The sequence below is a fragment of the Mastigoproctus giganteus genome, chromosome 6, assembly GCF_048544385.1.
Source record: "Mastigoproctus giganteus isolate SK-2022 chromosome 6, ASM4854438v1, whole genome shotgun sequence".
NCBI classification, from domain to species: Eukaryota; Metazoa; Arthropoda; class Arachnida; order Uropygi; family Thelyphonidae; genus Mastigoproctus; species Mastigoproctus giganteus.
In genome coordinates this window covers 48,070,627-48,091,463 of record NC_143580.1, presented here as the reverse complement: position 1 = coordinate 48,091,463, position 20,837 = coordinate 48,070,627, and the positions used below count along the sequence as shown (strand labels likewise).

At 37.4% G+C, this 20,837-nt stretch overlaps 1 protein-coding gene across 1 annotated transcript in view; it reads right to left on the bottom strand.

Annotated features, from left to right (window-relative positions):
- The window catches only part of Nufip (nuclear FMR1 interacting protein 1), a 79,266-nt gene extending 61,545 nt beyond the window's left edge, over positions 1 to 17,721 (bottom strand). Inside the window, exons 1-2 of the mRNA XM_090375122.1 lie at positions 17,256 to 17,721; positions 4,104 to 4,286 (exon numbers count right to left, since the gene is read on the bottom strand). Of these exons, the coding sequence (XP_090231248.1) occupies positions 4,104 to 4,286; positions 17,256 to 17,702 (630 nt within the window). The 5' untranslated portion in view covers positions 17,703 to 17,721. The remainder of the gene's footprint in view (positions 1 to 4,103; positions 4,287 to 17,255) is intronic.
- Between the last annotated feature and the right edge of the window lie 3,116 nt (positions 17,722 to 20,837).

Here is a 20,837-nt window from a genome sequence, read left to right as displayed (position 1 = left end):
TAGTGATGATTCTTGACAGATGAAATCCATTTACTAAAAAGCACTGCCTACTTGTCCCAGCACCCTAGAGAAGTGCCTCAAGGCACACAGGGATAACCCTTGCAAATAAAAAAGGTAGTGAATGTGTGTTAGGGGTATGTCCTTAGGGTTACAACAGTGTTTCTCAACCTGTGCCATGCCAAGTGTGCCACGGATAATGCAAAAAAAAAATATAATAATAAAAAAATAAAAAAAAAATAATAACAATAAATACATAAATAAAACCAAATTTTATAATAAAAATTAATTGAAACAAAAAATTCATTTATATATGCTGTGCCAATCCAATAATAAGCAAAACATTACAGCTGTTAAAAACAAAAATTGAACATTGCTTCTCATTACTTGATATCAAAAAAAAATATTTGTGGGCAAGAGATCCATTTGCAACAAGAAACCTTCCAACGTTAGAACTCAATTTGCAAGAGGAAGTAGAATTGGCTGAGATCTATAGTGACCAGTAGCTGGAAATTCACTTTAATTCACTTTAATAAAAATTTTCTAATACTAGAAAATTTTGGATCAAAATTCAAAACGAATTTCGGAAAAGGCAATTAGAATTTTATTGCTGTTTTCCACTTCCTACTTATGCAAAACAGGGTTTTCCTCTTGAAAAGATATTAAACAAAAAACAAGAGAGACTAAAGTCAGTAGAAGAGGAGTAGAGAGTAAGCCTATCCACAATAAATCCTCATATTAAAAAACTATGTGCTTCCCATCAAAACCAACTGTCTCACTGATTAAAATGTTATAATAGTACTTTTGTTTTTATATAATTATGTTAAATTTTTGCATATTTTCTCTTAAATTTTATGTAAGTTCAAAAAATTTCTTTTAAAAATTTTACATAATTCATATATGTTCGAAAAAGAGAAACCAAAAGCATTAAAACAAATACATGTATTATTAAATATACCCAACAGAAATAACTTTCTGTGTTTGTGAATAAATTAGTATAGTAGTGATCGTAATGTGTTGCAAAATTATGTCCTTAAAAGCATGCCACGGCAACAAAAAGGTTGAGAAACACTGGGTTATAAAGATATGAATTTGTATCAATTTATTATACAGGGTGATTCACTACCAATGCGACAAACTTGCAGGAGGTGTAGGGGGCACAAAGACGAATTGGAATCACATAGTATTGCAGGGTCCGAAATGCCTTCGCATGCGGGAGGTCGTGTGAACAAAGAAGCAAAGAAAAAGAACAGAAACAGCAACTCGTTAGTGTAACAGAAATCATTTTAATGACAAGTTTTACATTGGCAAAAAGCCATGCTACAGAAGGTGTTCGAAAGTTCGACCAGAAGCAGTCACACAGACTTCACAGCACCGCCGCATGGAATCCCTAACGTTCTGGAAGATTCCTGGCGTGTCTTGAATCTCCCCGGCAGCTACAGAGATGCAAGCGACGAGGTCTTCAACTGAATCAACAGGGGTCTTGTACACCAATGTCTTCATTTGACCCCAGCAGAAGAAGTCCAGGCATGATAGGTCCGGCGATCTAGCAGGCCAATGAACCGGACCACCACGACTTATCCAATGCTGTCCAAATGTAACGTTTAGGTGTTGACGGATGTCATTGGTGTAATGTGGGAGAGCTCCATCATGCTGGAACCACATTGAGCGGCGCAACGACTGAGGAACATATGCTTCTTCAATAAGTTCGGGCAGGACTTGCTGTAGAAAGATCAAGTATGCCCTACCGTCCAGATGAGGGGGCAGAAGGTATGGTCCAATGAGGTGGTCTCCAACAATGCTGGCCCAAACATTGACAGAGAAACGGCGTTGAGTTGCACGTGTTCGTGTACCATGGGGTTCTCCAAAGCCCACAAATGGGCGTTATGTTGATTGAAGGTTCCCTCTCTTGTGAAACTGGCCTCATCCGTGAACAATACGGACGCAGCAAATGCGCTGCCTGCCACACTCTGTTGAAGAAACCAAGTAGCAAAAGTCCTCCGGAGTGGATAATCCGCAGGCTCCAATGATTGGATGCGTTGCAGATGGTATGAACTCATTTGGTTTGTCGACAGTATCCTCCATACAGTGGATTGGGAAATACCCAATCGCTGGCCTATCGCTCGAGTACTCGTACTCGGATTGCCTTCTTCAAGATGTAGGACATTCTCCTCATTGTCTGGCGTCCTCGTTGTTCACTCTCGATTCATGGTACCTCTCATGAAACAACCAGTCTCACGTAACCTTCTGTGCACACGTGCGAAAATCATATGATGAGGAGCACACCTGTGCAGGAAACGTTCCTGGTACAAGCGCAGAGCGGCTCGCCCGTTACAGTCCGCAGCTCCATACGCGAGGTGCATGTTGGCCAGTTCAACGTTTGAATACTCGTCCATCCTACTACCTCGGGAACTGGTTCGCAAATGCTGACTTCCAGCAGAATCGCTGTTCACGCAACCTCCCGTTCAACATCCTCAACCGCATGACGAAGGCATTTCGGACCCTGCAATACTATGTGATTCCAATTCGTCTTTTTGCCCCTACACCTCTTGCAAGTTTGTCGCACTGGTAGTGAATCACCCTGTATATATATTTATACAGAAATATACATTGCTGCATACCTTTTAGAATTCAAGCATTTGTTCATCTTCTTAATCAAGCCAGAACAGTTCACTGAATTTGCTGGGAGTTTTGTTTATGGTTTACTCCGAGTTCTCAAAAAAGTAAACTTTCAAGATTGTCAGTTTCTTAAAAAAAAAAAAAAAAAAACCAAGCACTTTCATATGGAGGCACTGTTTACAGAGAAATCGTATAGTACTTGGTAGTACAGTAGTATTTAGATTTTAAGGCAATTATATTGCTGAAACCATATCACACTATTTATATCTCATAATAAAAAATATTGGCCAACTGCAACACCCGCTGGCAAAAAACATTCAAACCAGCAACCATTATTTTTTGGACAGGTACATTACCTAATGGAGCAATTCGACAGTATTGGTTAACATTTTGCTTTAACGATGGTGACTATCATTCTGTATAGAGATTAGAGTTATTGTACTATCTAATAAAAATAAATTATCTCTGACTACAGGCTACATGTACCTTCAAAAAATTAGAATTTCAAAAATCCAGAACATGCTATGTCCTGACGATGCCAGATTTATGAAGTTCTACTATGTATTACTAATTAGTACTGTATTAAGTATATTGTGATATTGTTAAAATTTTTAATTAAATATTAGAGTTGGTACATTGCATCTGAAGGATTTAATGATGCATTTGGACTAACTGGGGGCCCTAATGAACTATGGGATTTTGAGGCCTTGCTACTATAAAAATTTTATATATTTGGATGTACATTTTAACTTTTTGGTGCCCAAAACATTGGAGACCTTAGGTATGCACCTGGTGTGCCTATGTGTAAATATACCACTGAAAGGATTATTTTTAGTTCTGGTTTCAAAAATAGGCAACTCATTTGTTAAGTGTACTTAATGATTACTCTTCTAAAGATATACTAGCCTGACAGAGAACGTGGATTTGTGTAGGTAGTGTTCCTCAGTATAGTACAGGTGGGTTCGTTCCAATGATAAAGTAATAATCTTCTTCTAAACCCAAAACCCAGGTCTGCAGATGGAATTCAATACAAAGCTCAAACACATAGACAATTTTATTTAGTTAGTGTTTGAACTTAATTTTATCAACTGATCCTTGCATATCAATAAAATAATTAAATAATTCATGTAATAAAGTGTACGTTATTAAATATTCTACTTAAAAAATTTGTTGTTACATTTTTTTTTTTGATGTTATAATATCCTCCATTTATGTACCACTTGATTCAAGTTCAGATTGTGTAAGCCCAAATCAAATAACTAGAGTAATCACTGTGACCTATGTGATTTGTAAAATATAAATACTAAATAAATGTTTCATGAGCATCTAAAACCAAAAACTGGCCCTCTTTTCAGGGGTATGCCTTTTTACTGGAATATGTGGCATGTTATTTCTGATACATTCACCTCTTATTGAGGTACAAAATTGGAGAGCATTTTTTGTATGGTACAGACTAAAAGCTAATGAAACCAAGAATTATTTCATACTTCTTGTTTAATTTTTGTAATGTTGCATCCACTCTTGGATTTGGCCTCCCTCACAAGAGATGCCACATGATTTCTCTGCAATTTAAAAGCTTTCCAACTTTCTATATTATTATCCTGCTTTGCCTTGAAAAGTAACTGGTGTTTCTTCTGAATTTCCTCATATATTTGTTTTGTCATCCAAGGCTATATATAAAAGAAAATTAATTCTTTTCAAAAACTGTACACAATAAATAAGGAGAAAAATTATGAGTGCTTACTAAATGACAAAATTCAGAATTAAATTTATAATAAAAAAATAAAGAGCTTATTTTAAACTGAATTTATTTGAACTGTTTCAGGAATCATGTATGTTATAAACAACAACAATTTAAACGAAATAATTTCAGATTATATAACCTAAACAAAATTATATTTTTTTATGGTTATGGAGGCTGTATGAATAGAATGCCTGATGGTATAAAATTAAACTTTAAAGAGCTAGTTTTAAGCATTTTACTGTTTACTATCAGTGGCTCTGAAACCTAAGGTAGGTGTACATGTGTTAATGGTTTGGTTGTATACAAGAAAATATATTTTTGATAGTGGCAGTATTTCTTGTTAGCAGTACTCAGCAAAAGGCCTATGGCCATGCTAAATTGCATATTTATGTAGACACATACAACTTATTACAAAAGTACAGTATGATTAAGAGATACCATTGACCAAAAAGAACAAAAAAAAAAAAAAAAAAAACCTGCTAAAACCTCAAGTTCTGTTGCATATGCAGTATGTTCATCTGTTATTCATTTAAGAAAATCAGAAGATACCCTTGGCTGAGAGCCTCTAGATCCAAACCCAGATGCTATTGGTACTTCTCAGGTTAGCTATTTTTGTTTGTGAAAACCTTGCTGTATTTGAGTGAATGAAACAAATGCTTGCCAAAGTATTTTCTGAGCAGTATGATGTACAAATAAATTGTCATTTGAAGATAATAAAGCACTCAAAACCTACGTTGGCATTATGTTTATTTCTGAACTGGAAATACGTACATAATGGGATCAAATGTTTTATGGTATTTACTTCCTTCAGTTACTGTCTCTGCAGTCACTGAAAAAGTGGGTAAGAAAATACCACAAAATGTTTGACCCTATTATGCAGATATTTCCAATTAGGAAATAAAGATAATAATACCAATGTAGATTTTGAGTGCTTTATTATGTTCAAATATAAATGCTTGCCATTTAAGCAATGAACGATGCTACAGTGGAGAAGTCATTTTTCACAAAGTAAAAAATGATTGGTAAATTCAACTTTAACAGAAAAGAATAAATACTGATAGAGATTCAAAGTTCCTTGGATCGAACTCAGGAGTTGCTAAAATCAGATTGAACTTACTGGATATGCACGAACTTCACTGCATTTTGCACAAACAAACCATATACAAAAATCCATAAATATTCAGATATATTATGATCATAATTTTTTGAATAAATTAAGTTAAGAACACTGAACCTCAGGCAATTCCAAGAATTGAATTCCTAAGACATTCAACCTGAGTTGGCAGAAAGGAAGGTGCTTAAGCACTTTTACGGTCTGAAAGACAAGGTATTTGTTTTTACAAATATGAAGAAAAAAATCAGAATAGGCATTGCATAACAATAGTTGACTTTATGAGATGGCATTTCTTGTGGCTTTTAGAACTCATCTGAATGAACTCAAGTTACAAAATAAAGGGCAGATAATTTGTGAGGTAGACACATTGAGTCATCATCAGAACAAACTCTGACCATTGGAAAGTCAGTTAAAAAGGGCAATGCTTAATATTTTTCTACACTTGGAAATCAAAATAATAAATCCAGCTGCAATTCATTTGCATACAAAGTAGCAGATCTTCAAATAAGGAATTTAACAGCAGGTTCGAGGAGTTTAAAGTATAATAAGTTAGTTTAAAAATCTTTACATTTAACCCTAAATTCAGTATGTGTATGTGTGTGATTTGGGGGGGGGGGATCAATGAGATCCTGATATATTTCAGAAATCTATGCTTTATTTAATCTGCCCACACAGTTGAAATGCCTAATAGCTCTTTCTGAAAATGTTTTCTTTCTCCACTGAAAATTCCAGAAATCTCTGCCACACAGTTAGGAAAAATTCATGATTAAATTAAACCTAATTATATGCATGTGTTGAATGGCATCTGCCACGTATAGTTATTGTATTTGTCATATACAGTTATTGACAGCAAGCTGGCTTTACTGCCATGTGCTTTCCTCCAATTGGTATTACCCTTGGACATGTGTGATTCATGTTTCACATTGAGTACTAACTGCAGCATTTGTTGAAGCATGCAGTTTTAAATTTACGTTTCACTTACTGACAGGTCTAAAGGAGTTTTAATTTCAAAAATTAATTAAAAACATGTTTTTAATATAGAGCACGTTTTTTCAGTTTTGTGCAGAAAATAAAGGTAGCATAAAAAAAATGAATTATTTTTTGCTGATGTTTTCAAAATTTCATGTGCATGGAAGAATTTCAATTTTTCATGTGACAAGTGAATGATGATATGGAATAAGCTCCAATGTAATTGCAGATGAAACTTACTCAACTACAGAATGCTGAAGATAGAAAAAAAATAAAAAAAAAATCCAAAGATGCTTTGCTGGCTGCATTTACTTCAAAGAGAGTAACTTCATTTAGGAGTACATTTTTTCACCCTAATATGAAATTCATTAAATCTAAAATGATTTAGCAAACCTAGTTTAGTTTAAGTAACTCAGTTAACTCCAATCCTTTTAAAACCAAGTCCTTTTATTTTGCCCTAGTTAACAGAAAGGATTTATTTTATAAGGATGAAATTTACTTGAACAGAAGAGGTACAAAGGTCTTTGCTACTGTCACATGGAGACCTTAAAGATTTAGGGAAGTCTATGGCAAAACTCAGATCAACCCTGAGTCAGCTGCATGGGATTCATTTGATCCTGACAATATTTCAGCAATATCTGCTTCATCTACTCTATCCTCAAAATTCCTAATAGCCGTTATTAAAAATGTTTTCTTTGAATTCTCCGCTGAAAATTTCAGAAATGTCTGCTAACTATTTCACAATTAGGAAAAATTCATGATTAAGTTAAACCAAATTATATGCACATGCTGATATGTGTCATGTACTTTCCTCTGATTGGTAATGCTTTCTGGCTTTGTGACATTGGTGCATCACCTGGAATTGAACTGTTGATGCAGTCATGTTTCATGCAGTAAGTGCTCCTTTTACTGATAAGATGGCATATAATTGCATTTTCACTGAAGCATGTGGTTTTTAAATTTACATTTGCTTGCTGACAGGTCTAAAGGGAGTTTTAATTTAAAAATAAATAAATAAAATATATGTTTTTAATACAGAACATGGATTTTTTATAGTTGCGTCTGGAAAAGATCAAAAAACAATTGGAATCAAAAAACAATTTTGAATTATTATTTTCTGATTTTTCAAATTTTTGCGCGCACAGGAATTTTAGATTTTTGTGTGCCTAACTCAGGGTTAAGGATATCAACCAAGATGATTACACTTGCAGCAAAACTCTGAGTGTACTTGTGTGATACTTCATAATTCTTTATACATGGAAAGAACCAGTGAATCAGACAATTTCCAACAGTCACATGCCACAGAAAGATTTGGGTAAATAACTATAAAGGGATATATTAAGAGTAGTAAAAAAAAAGTAAGAAAACAGAAAATCAAATTTTAACATGTCTACACAATACTAGGAGTACTGTAAATAAAAAGGGACCAAGTAATATATATATATATTGCAGAAATTACTGAAACTATCACCCTGAGATAAGAATGACAAATTTCACCATGGTGAATACAGTGTGTTTAGGAAATAGGGAGGAGTACAGAGATGGGGGGGGGATAGTTATGCTACTTATTGAAAGCAACAAGATTCCCAAAGCCTGATCAAGTCCAGGCAGAGATTGAGCCTATGTGGTGTGAGATGACTAGTAGTAAAAGAAAGTTTGGGAGAGAGGTAAAGGATGTTACAGGCTAAATGGTTTCAAAGAGTATGATAAAATTCTCTTTAGACAATTTGAATGGGCAAGCAAAGCATCATAAATCAATAAGGAAATCATAAATGCAATAAACCTAGGGGTAGTTTCCTGAATCATCTAAATCAGCGGTCTCAAACTGGTGGCCCATGGGCCGCATCCGGCCCCCGAAGCAATTTTACATGGCCCGCGAACACATTTCAATTATGTATTTGTTGTAAATACAGTGCTTATAGTTTTAGAGACAGAGATATGGACTGAGCTTATGTGTGTGACTGCTATTGAAGGAAAAAGAGATAGAATGAATAGGTTGGAGCTTTGTCTTTGTCACTGTATGCTTGTATGCCAGGCCACGTGACTGGGGTAAGGTGGGAGAACTTCCCACGTCTGTACAATCAGTAATAGTTTGCCAGCCGACAGTTGGTGGCGCTTCAGTATTCTGGTGTTTCCGATTTTTTCTATTGAGTTGGTACTTCTGATATATATTTTCCTTGAGTCAGTCACTAGTTGGTTAGCTGGATTCACAGCTGAAAAATTCTGGCCCGTCAGCTGCTCTCAGATCATGCATTCGGCCCGCATGCAATTTGAGTTTGAGACCACTGATCTAAATGATTCAAGAAACTACTGACTGCTATTTATTTCGACACATTAGAGAAAGTACAAGAGTGTCAAATATCCTTGACCTAGTTCCCATCAAGGATCTAAGCACCATCACAAATAAGACAGTTCCCAGTTCAGGAAATTACAGAGGGGAGTGATCATAATGTCACAAAGTATGGTATTCAAAAAAATTTCAGGACTGTAATTATAGGGAGGAAACTCAGATAAAAGATAGCAGCAAGTGCATCCAACCAGTAATAATGTTAGTGAGATCTCCATTATATTCAGGTATTATTTGCTTGAACTGGAAAAGTACAAGGGAAGAGAGCTGAAGTATCTGAAGCAAGCTTATAAAGCATCATTCAAAAAAAAAAAAAAAAACACCCCACAGTTCATCCATCTATACCCTACAAGAATTTGTCTAGTTCTTGAATTTATTCAACCCAATCCACTTCCACAACAGATGCTGGCTGAAGGCAAACTTCTGCACATCTATCCTGCAACCATTATTCCTCGACTTGAATTCATGCCCCCTTCTGGCTATCCTTTTCAGCACCCATTCTAGCAAACATCCTTCCTAAAGTGAGGCCTCCAGACCTATATACGAAGGAATAATCACTTCCTTATCCCAGCAAGCAAAGTTTCTGAATATCATTGACATCCCTCCCCTGAGCTGTCCCAGCTGCATGTCTGCACTGCTCAGAGAATTTCATGTCTGACTGGACTTACCCCCCCAGATTTTTTACGTTCTCCACTACCCTGAGTGTGGTACCAAACAGTTGATAAAGTAGTTATTACTTTATCTGGGGTTACTGCTACCCATGTGCAGTACCTTGCATTTGTCAATGTTAAACTTCAACTGCCATTTCTCAGCCCACTGACCCAATTTTCCTAGATCTTGTTGCAGTAGCTCACCCTAATGACTGCCATTAACCACCATGCCAGCTATTGTATCATCTGCAAAGTTAGACATTAAACCTTATATTACTAGTTATATACCTTCATCAATACACTGATAAATATTGAAAACAGCAATTGACCCAGCACTGAATCCTGGAGAATTCCACTAATAACATTAGTCCACAAAGAGCAGTGCCCATTGATAATCACTCTCTGTCTTCTTCCACTTAACCATCCCTTTATCCATAGCAGTAGCTTGCTCTTAATGCCACACTGCTCCAGTTTGTACAGCAGTCTTTTATGTGTAACAATATCAAAAGCCTTCCCGAAATCTAAGTATATGAAGTCAAAATTATTTTTGGCATCCAGTTCCTTGGTTGCTGCAACACAGTAACTTATCAGATTGGCTAGACAAGACTGCCCCTTGACAAATCCATGCTTCGATTGCAGTATAATTGTACATGCATATACTGTCCAAATGGTCCTACATTATTTCTTTAAACAGTGATTCTATTATTTTCACTGGAACAGACATTAAGCTAACAGGTCTGTAATTACTCACGTTGGCTTTTGATCCCCCTTTATGAATCGGGGATATATTTAACTTCTCCAGTCCATAGGGACCTCCCCTGAATCCAAGGATGCTCTGATTTGCTTACCTCTTTTGCTGGCTCCTTTAATATAACTGGATAGATTCCATCCATCCCAGGTGCCTTTTTCATGTCTATCCTTAATAATTTCTCCTCCACTTTCATTTCAGTTATCACAAAGTCATTTAGTTCCTCGTTAGAGTGTGATAAACTTCTGGCATCCATTCCCTAAACAATTCCTCCCATGTGAATGTAGTTACAAAATACCTATTCAATATGTCTGCAACCTGAGAGGGTAATCAACAGTTAACTCATAGACATCAAGTGGCCCAATGTGAGTCAACCCCCTTCCTTGTACTGTTAATGTAAGCATAGAAGTCTTTGCTGTTTTCCTTTTCCAGAGCCTTCACATAATCTGCCTTAGCTTTGTGACTTGATTACAGATTAATTTATATCTACCATAGGTTTCTGTATCACCTGATAATTTATATGGATCCCATGCACTTTTAGTCTCTGTCACATGTCTCAAGATTTCATCTGACATCCATTTAGGTCTAAGCCTTGAACAGTATTTCTTTGTTGGTATGAAAAGCTGTTTAGCTTCTTTGATTACTTCCCTGAATATTTCACAGTTAGAATTTGCTGTTGGTAACATTATCAGTTGATCCCACTGCACACAAGTTAAAAACTGTTTAACACCTCTGTAGTCACCCTTAAAAAGCAAAAGCCTTTCCCTTGACAGTAGTCATATCTTTAATTAAATTCCGCATTAGTACACTGTGGTCGCTGCCATCCAGAGGGACTTTTACCTACAGATTCTTAATGCATGAAGAATCACTGCTAATAACCAGATTATGGATATTGCTTCCTCTCTAACATGCTGCTATAGAAGCTCATCAAAGAAATCCACAAAAGTCTTGCTAGTGTGTGTGACCAACCCACAAATTCCAGTCAACAATGTGGGAAGTTAAAATCCTCCATTATGAGACATTCTGATTTGCTGGCCCACTCTATTTCCCTGCATAGCTGTTTGTTATATTCATTACAGTCATTAGGCCTATAATACACTCCTATCTCAATTTTATTTTCCCAGTGCTTATATCAAACCAAACTAATTCAATGTTGCACTCGTCAGTCAAGTCAACTGGGTGCACTGCCTTAGATTTAATATTCTTCTTAACTAAGATCATAACCCCTCCACCTCTCCTGTACTGCCAGTCTTTACTGTACACATTGCACTTCTCATATTCAAATTCAGCATCACTTATGTCTCTGAGTGACACCACGTCTCCACTATTCCTACAATGTCTGCATTCAATGACTTAATCAGTACTTCAAATTCACCAAATTTATTTACAATGCTCCTAGCATTAGTGTACATGCAAGTATACATGCATGTGTTCTTACTCTTAGTTACCCTAACACAGCCCATGTATTCATTTGTTTCATGATGACCCACAGCAAGGCCTGAAATCCCAGACACCTTGTGTTCCGGGCTGCTGTAACAATAGTAGCAATGCAAGAATCACCTTCACCTCTGCCTGTGGCTCTAGTTAAACGATTAGTCTGTATATTCTCCCCAAGCCAGCAGTTTTCTGACCCCCCCTATCACTGCCTAAGTAGCATCAGCAAATATTCTTGCACCCCTTCTATTCCTGTGTAGTCCATCTCTGTGAAAACAAGTCTTTCCTGTTAACAAGCACAGAGCATGCCAATAAAAATTCTACCCAATGAGCTTGACCATTCTCTCCAGAGGTAAATCGAATCGATTGACAAGGCTCTCAACATATACACCCTCCTATCATGTCTGAGCAGAATTGCAGACACTTTCAAATTCAATCCTGACTCGCGTCTTTTTGCCAACATTGCCCTGTACTTGTTAAGTAAGTCCTCAATCTCTTACGATCATTATTGCCAATGTGTACAACAATATCATCTTTTGTGTTGTTGTTATTTGGTTTTTAGGAGCATTAGCAACTAAGGCCATATTGCTCGAGGATATGCGGTGGTCATTCTCTGACCTTTCCGTATCCTCCGTATTTGGTGGTGACGGGCTCGAACCCCGATCTAATCAAGAAGCGTGTGCTATGCACTGCTGCTCCTTCCCACCTGGCTACGGAGGCGCCACCTTTTGTGTCCTTAAAAGATATCTGATCTACAAATTTATCTACTTTTGCCCGTGGCAGACATACTCTGGTCCTATTCCAGCTCTCTTTCTTGCACAATATATTTCATGTTTCCCTTACAATAGGGTTACTGAAAATAACTAGCTCCTGTGGGACCAGTGCATTCTGCCTTCAAGATTTGTACTTGAAGATTCAGTTACTACAAGATTGATACTAGTGGCTTGAAGGCTGTGTTGTCATCTGTGACTCTGGCATTGAGTTGGGCAGCTGAGAACTTGATGGGCCCCCATTTTAATTCTTTCCAGGGCATCTACTCTATTCTTCAAACTCTCATAAATGTCCATCAGAATGCTGAGTTGCTGCCTAATTTCTTCAAACACTCTCTGCACCTAACACACACAAAGACATCCTCCTTGGCTGGATCATGTCAAGTTTCAGAAAAGTCTGCAATCAGGAACATCTCAAAAAGAATGGCATCCTAATTGGTCTCAGTATGGTTCTGTGAAGGGATGACTTTGGCTGAAAAATCTGTTAAATTATTATGACATTACTGGGCAGCAGTTAGATGCAAGAAACAACTTTGACATTACATATCTGGATTTTTGATATGGTTCTGCACAAGAGGATACTGGGTGCTACTATAGCATGAGGTCTACCGCAAGCTATACAGTCTACCGGACACTATAGTGTGAGAATACACTGCAGCATGCCGTGCAGGCTACTGGCACTATAGTGTGCGTTCTGCAGGAAACTACAGGATGCTAAAAATATGATATATGAAAAATATGAATGTGATTAAAACACAAAATTATCTGTAAAATGATTTTTAATAAAGACTAAACATTAAATATACTTTATGAATAATACACAAACAGGTTAAATAGTACATTTAAATTAATGACAATCTTATATTTTTTAACGATATACACTTTGGATATCATTTAAAAATGCCCAAATAAATCGTGTGCACCTTTTCTTAGCACCTTCCAGCAAAAGTGATTAAGGTGAGATTGAATAAGTTTACTGTTAACGACTCTCATTTTCTTTAGAATACGTGTTTTGGAATCCAACTATGACCATTCGTTCAATTACTTGCATGTTTGTTCCTATCACTGGATCCACATAAATTTCCTTGATGATTCACCATAAAATGGCAGTAACCCATGGCATTTATACTGCTATATGCAGGCAATTTATCAGAATGAATCGCTGAACCAAGTTCACATTCCCGTTCAATGATAAAGATCAAAGTGCTTCTGTCACGCTGTTGCCCATAAAAATACCAACAATCAGTCTTGCTTGAGATCAAAAATCCAAAGCCCATCAATTCTTGGTCCATAGTTCCTGTTTTGTACAACTGCGTTACTATCTTGATTGCCATTTAGCATTCTACCACGATCATATTTCTGTCAACCAGCAAATCTTGCTTTGCCAATATGAATTTGCCAATATGGAGTTAAGCTCTGTGCTAACCATCTTACCTTGTGCATTAGTATCTTCATGAACTTCAAGAACAGTAGTCTAAAAATTTTACGCTTGACATTGCTGTTGAAAGATTTCTACAGAAGTGTCATCTTGACAGAAGACACTGCAGTTCCATTTCTATGTGAGCACCATATTCTGGACGAACCCCAAGATATAGGGCTTTGTCATCGATGTGGTAGCATCATGCAAGAAAAAAGAAAATTTGACAGAAGTGCAGAATATAGGCCTATACTTCATTGTCTGCGTAAGGGGTGCCAAACTTCACGTTCTGGCCGGAAAGGCAACATATTCTTCCATCATATGGACATGAACAACAAATTACACTGCAATCTGAGTTTGTGCAAAATTTCTGGTGTTCTTTTTCAAACTGGAAATACCAATGGACATGGCAGTTACTCTAACAGGATTTGGTTTGGGTTTGGTTTTTAATGACTCTAACAGGTAAGTCTTGTGATACAATATCTGACTGGTATAACACGTGCAGAGAAGTGTGTGGCATCACTGGTTCTCACAATGCACGAGGTAAGATGGTTGGCACAGAGGTTAACCCCCATTCAAATTAAAGATTTTTAGCATCCTATAGAGTCTCATAGACCTCATTCTATAGTGCCGGTAGTCCGTACGCTGTAGTGTATTCTCACACTATACTGCATTCTGACCGCACGCTTTAGTGTATTCTCACACTATAGCTCCTGCTAGCGACCTACTTGGAAACAGACCCAGGAGTAGTTTATAGACTGAGGGAGGAAGGCCCCAATGATAATGTGATCTTTAACTACCATTTGGTATGGTAGTTAAAGATAAATTCATTAGTTAAAAATCACATTGGGCTGCTCAACAATCTAGTTAGAAGTTATTATCCATCTATAAGATAATGATGAGACCACACTTGCAATACTGTATTTGGGCACGGAGACCACATCTAAAGAAAGATATTGAACTTCTTCCAGAGAAGGTAAAAGAAAAATGACGAGATTGCTGAAGAGCACTAAGCATTATCTCCATGAGGAACAGCTGAAAGATGCCATCTGTGAAACTTGGTTTAGCACCTTCAATCAAATCTTTCCATTAGAAAAAGGATTTGATTTAAGCATATAGAGCCCTAAGGTGGGGGAAATATCTTCACTAGTAAATGACTCTTGAATCAGAGGGCCAACTATAAATTAGGGAACAACAGTACACTAGATCATATAGTTTATCTTTGCGTAGCATGTTGTGGAATACTGAAATACATTGCCTGCAGAGGTTGCCAGGATGGAGAGATTGTAAAAATTCAAGGAGGAACTGCGAATAATATGAGTACTCATCTTTTTTTTTTTTTTTTTTTGTCAGATGCAGAATAAGTTTGCTTGCTAGCACCATTATGCTACTTTAATAATAAAATATGCCACTGGAGCAACACCACCTATCTTTTTCTGGAATTAGTTGAAGTGCTCAAACTCCTCCCCTCATCAAGCAGCTCTATCTCATCGTCCCCAACTTTCAGGATAGATTTATAAATGAATAAAAGCAGTATTTCTGCAACAATATTCTATTATCTGGCTCATTACACCTGCACATATATTTTTTCTGAAAACTGCTTTTTATCAAAGTGGAGTTAACTGGACGAAAAAACAAAAATTGAAGTAGGATATAGCATTAGACAAATGCAAAAATGCATATTTAAAATGAAAAGAAATAGTGAAAATTATGTAAAACAATTTTTACCATTATAATTTTTCACTCACATAGGAAAATGCCATTTTTTACTCAATGAAAAGGTAAAAAATAAAAATCCAAAAAATGGAAACAGTCTAGTAGAAGTGATCTGATTGAGGTTTTTAAGGCTTTGAATGGATTGAGAATGAATGCCACAATTCTCAATGCTGATGGTAGCCTTCCTCTTGCTCAGACTACACAAATGAAGGGTCATTAATTCAAACTGAAGGATGGTTGCTGCAGAATAGATGTGAGGAGGTTTGCCTTCAGCCAGCAGGTGGTTGACTGAACAAACTTTCATCTAGTGTTGTGTAGGTGAGGATTTTGAATAAATTCAAGAAGAACTATACAAATTAATGGAGGGGGCAGATAAGGGAGTGATATGGGAGGTTATTTTTATGCCTGATGCTTTATAAGCTTGCTTCTTTGCATCATATGCACTAATAATAATAAAGAACATTGCTTTTAGAGGAACGATTGATCGAGGGTTGGTAATTTCATCCATTAAGTTGTTATTCTTGTTTAGAAGTTTAAATAGTGCTTCAGCAACAGAGGCATTAGTGCATTTCAGTATTTGGCATTAAGAGAAAAATCTTTTATACAAAAACATTGAGGAAAATGATGAAATTTTGTTATTGACATTGGTAATTCTAAACTAGCCTTTCCCGCTGAATATTTTTATCAATTTAATATCAGCTCAAATGCTTAACTGATATTCAAATTCTGAAAATTGCCAAATATTATGCAATCTAATGGTGCATATTTGTCACAAGCAATAGTAATGCTATACACAATTTTGCAACAATATTCGATTTCTAACCCAGAGATTTCTAACTTTAATTATACTTAATTAAAAGGGGGAAAAAAAAAACCATGTCATGCTGCTATTCTTTTAATCTTCTCTTGCCTAACAATTATTGGTCTTACTAATGAATAAGGTATTCTCAACCTTTGTTATAACATTCAAAATACTAAAAAGGCACAATTAATTCATATAAAAAAAGCATCCCCAGGGGCTCACATCTAGTGAGTACAGGCTTGGCACACCTAGGGTGCTGAGCTGAATATCATCATTCTTCTCTTTCTTGGTGATTTCCTTCTACTTTTGTGTGTGTGTGTGTCTCTCTCTCTCTCTCTCTCTCTTCCGCTCAGGGTAACTTGGGAATTCTTTTTTGGCTGGTGCAGCATAAGCCTCGGCTTCCTTGCATCATATAGCTAATAATAAAATCTCACTGCACACGACTGTATTATTATTATTATTAGCCATGCGGTGCAAGGAGTTCTGAGGCTTTTGCTGCACCAGCCAAAAAAAAAAAAAAAAAAAAATATATATATATATATATATATATATTCTGAATTATCCTGTGAGAGAGAGAGAGAGTAGTAGAATCACCAAGAAAGAGAAGACTGATGGTATCCAGCTCAGGACCCTGAGTGTGCCAATCCATACTCACCAGATATGAGTCCGTATAGTAGTATATCTATGGTCTCCCTGCAATCAGGAAGGTCAGTGTTTAAACGCCTCTGATATTAAACAATCAAGAGAAAGTCGATCAGATTTAACGAAAAAAAATATATAACAATAATAAAATAATATCTAAAATTCTGCTAAGCAGTACAACGGAAACCAATGGGTGAAATTTTCACAATAAACAAGCCTAAAATTAAACTTAATGGGCTGAACAACATTTTAAGGATTAACTCTATGGAGAAAAAATCGTATTTACCTGCCGATTACCTCCTCCTCCTTCAAAATGCCTTTTCGATCCACTATTTACCTGTTCATGTATGTTTCGCGGATAAACCTCTCTTTGCGGTACAAAGTTATGAATCCCAGGTGGCGACGTATGTAATGATGATGTCGTAAGAGGTGGTGGACGGCGATACCACGGTAAACCACCCCTTTCAAACTCGAAAGGAGCTCTTACTCTTTGGCTAAAGTGACATGAAACTGGAGTGGGAAACCCCATTTCTGGTGATGAAAAGGTTGATGGGGGTCGTGGACATCTTTCAAACGGGGGTTGAAATCTTGGTGGAGGCAATAATTGTCTGGGTGGGGGAAAACAATTACTATGAGGCGAAGGAACCGGAGGTCTATATCCAATTTCTGGAGTTACTATACCATGAGGATGATCATTCCAGTTAGCAACATAAGTAGGACGAAACCCAGCCATTCTTCCCTCGTGGCCTCCACTAAAGGCCGCCATTTTATCACATTAGACAATTAAAGAAAAAACTCTGTAAGAATTTAAAAACTCTATAAGCCCAAATATAGCCAAAAACAGTTATGTCGATAATAATGTATTATTGTATGAAGTCTTCACAGATACTCCATTTATGAGGAAAGACAGAAAGATACATGTTTAAATTAAAGAATTTTCTGTTTTAACGATTTTGACTATATATCTTGTATGTGAATTTTTTTCACTAACTGTCTTAAGTTTTGTGACCATACTACACCACGAAGGGGTATCAAAAGGTTCGTACCCTGAACTCGATAAAATATCAGTAGGAAGATGCCATTTGTAATATAAGTTGTCTACATGTTCATTAACTACCGTGCAAAATTTCATTCCCGTAGGTGATCGTACACCAGAGGTGGAGCCCGCAATCTGAGGAAGGACGCTATGGTTGACAAAGTAGAATATAGAGCAGTGACCAAGGTTCCTGCATTTCCAGAGCAAGAAAGCTCAGAAATTTGACAAAGAAACAAAAGCTGCGTATGGGCAGAAATATACGTCCTATGACACGGTAAAAAGTGGAAACAGGAGTTCCAGTGCGGTCGTACAAGTGTCTTTGACAAACAGAGAAGAAAGGCAATCAACATCCACAGACAGTGAGACGATTGCAAAGGTTGAGCAACTGGTGCTGAGTGACAGATGTGTGACAATTCATTTCATCGCAAATGCAGGAGGAATTAGTCATAGGTCTTCTCAGCATTTTACATGATCATCTGCAGGTGTCTAAGGTCTCCGCATGATAGGTTCCAAGATTGCTAACGCCTTTGCTGAAGCCGTTACCACCACCAACTTTGTTGCCCAGTATCTCTTCGAAATATTTCAGCAGCCACCCTATTCTCCTGAGCTAGAACCGTCAGATTTCTTCTTGTTTTGAGAAATGAAGACACCATTTCGTGGATGCCGCTTTGATTTGGAAGTCATCATTGAAGCGGAATCGTGGTTTCAGGCAAAAAGTGCGGACATCTATGATCAAGGCATTAAACAACTGATCAATAGATGGGAAAAATGTGTGACTATACGTGAAGAGTACATAAAAAAACGGATTATAGTTCCTGTGAAGTGTCACCTTTCTAGAGCTATTATTTCTAGGTAAGGGGACAAACCTTTTGATATCACCTCGTATCCAGTTAAAACATTATGATCACACCCATGTTTTTAGCAATTAGCAGTACCTTCCGACTAGCGGCACATTTGTCGCTGGGAGAACCGGTAAATGTGATACTGCAAGTCATAATATGCGATCCACACGAAGTTTTGATCGCATTTGGTATCGATTATCCGCGCCGGTAGCACAGTGGCTATAATCACAGTCCTTCCCACACCTGGTGGAAAAGGCCATTGTTCGAATCCTATCAATGATACCAGCAGCTTTTATGGACTTTTTTCACTCTGTGGCTGAGTTAGTCGTCTTCAGACATGGATAACAAGACTTCCTTCGCGGAAACTCAGGTTTTTCTTCCAGCAAAACAAGAAAGTCGACCTGAGAACACACGCAATTTATGGACATAGTACACGATCCCCCACGTCTCATCGATGATCGTGGTGAACGCAGGCTTCCTGCCTTGTACGAATCGGAAAACAGTGGAATAGCGGACCATTGAGGTTGACCAGGGAAGCCAAAATTATTATTATACTAGGGTTATCTGTAATTCATTACATAAACCCGTATTTGTGTCTGTAAATTGGGTGTATTCTCTAGTCAATTTTCCTGTTTTGCTGGACAAAAAAACTTGCTGTCTACCCCTGAGACCGACTAACTCAGCCACGGAGTGAAAAATGCTCAGTACAGTTCCTCTCATCATAGACGGGATTTGAACTCGAGCCTTTTACACCGGGTGTGGGGAGGACGGTGACGATACCACTGTGCTACACGCGCAGACTGTGACCAGGAGTACAAATCAAATTATTATATTAGGGTCTCCCGTAAATGTTTAAATATACCCGATTATGTATTATGTCTGTAAATTGCTTGTGTTCTGTGGTTGAATTGCCTGTTTTGTTGGAGGAAAAAACCACAGTTTATGGGGATAAAGCTTGCTATATACGCTTGAGATCGACTAACTCAGTCATGGAGTGAAAAAAGCCCATTAAAGTTCCTCGTGTCATCTATGGTATTCGCACTCGGGCCTCATCCACTCGGTGAGGGAGGACAATGAAAATACCACTGTGCTAACCACGCAGACTGACAAGGGGTACACCAGTGGAGTTTCCAAAACTACGATCCAACGAACCCAGCTTTATATGGAACGTTGTTCCAGCAATTAACCACCCGCTGGCTAAAGACAAACTTCCACACATCTGTCCTACAACTGTCTTTCCTCAATTTGAATTTATGCCCTCTCAGGCGATTATTCTGAGCAAGAGAAAGAATCCCATCAGCATTGAGCATGCTCAAACCATTCAAGGCTTTATACACCTAAATCAGATCGCTTCACAGGTGTCTAGTTTCCAGATACTGTAATTTGCAAAACTTAAGCCTTTCTTCGTAAGAGCAATGATATATCGATATCATTTATGATGGTATATCAGTCTTAAAGTCCAAATTTGCAGACGATACAGAGGTCGGTAGGGTTGTTAATGACACCAAAGACAGTACGCTGCTGCAACAGGATCTAGAAGAGTTGAGCATATGAGCTGTGAGGTGGCACTCAAGTTTAACGTTGACAAATGTAAAATACTGCCTATGGAAAGCAGTAAACCCAAAGTAACGTGTCGACTGTGTGGTACTACACTGACAGTGGTAGAGAGTGAAAAGGACCTGGGGGTTATTGTGCAGGCAGATATGAAGTGTTCTGAGCATTGCAGCCGATCTGCAAGAGTAGCTCATGGTAAATGATACACAGGAAGTTTTCTAGAAGCAATAAGGATGTGATTATTCCCTTGTATAAGGCAATGGTCAGGCCACACCACGAGTACTGTATACAGGTCTGGAGGCCTCATTTTAAGAAGGATGTAGAGCTGTTGGAATGAGTACAGAGAAATGCAACAAGATTAGTTAATGGAACAAAGGGTTGCTCTTACGAATAAAGGCTTACGTTTTGTAAATTACAGTATCTGGAGACGAGGTAC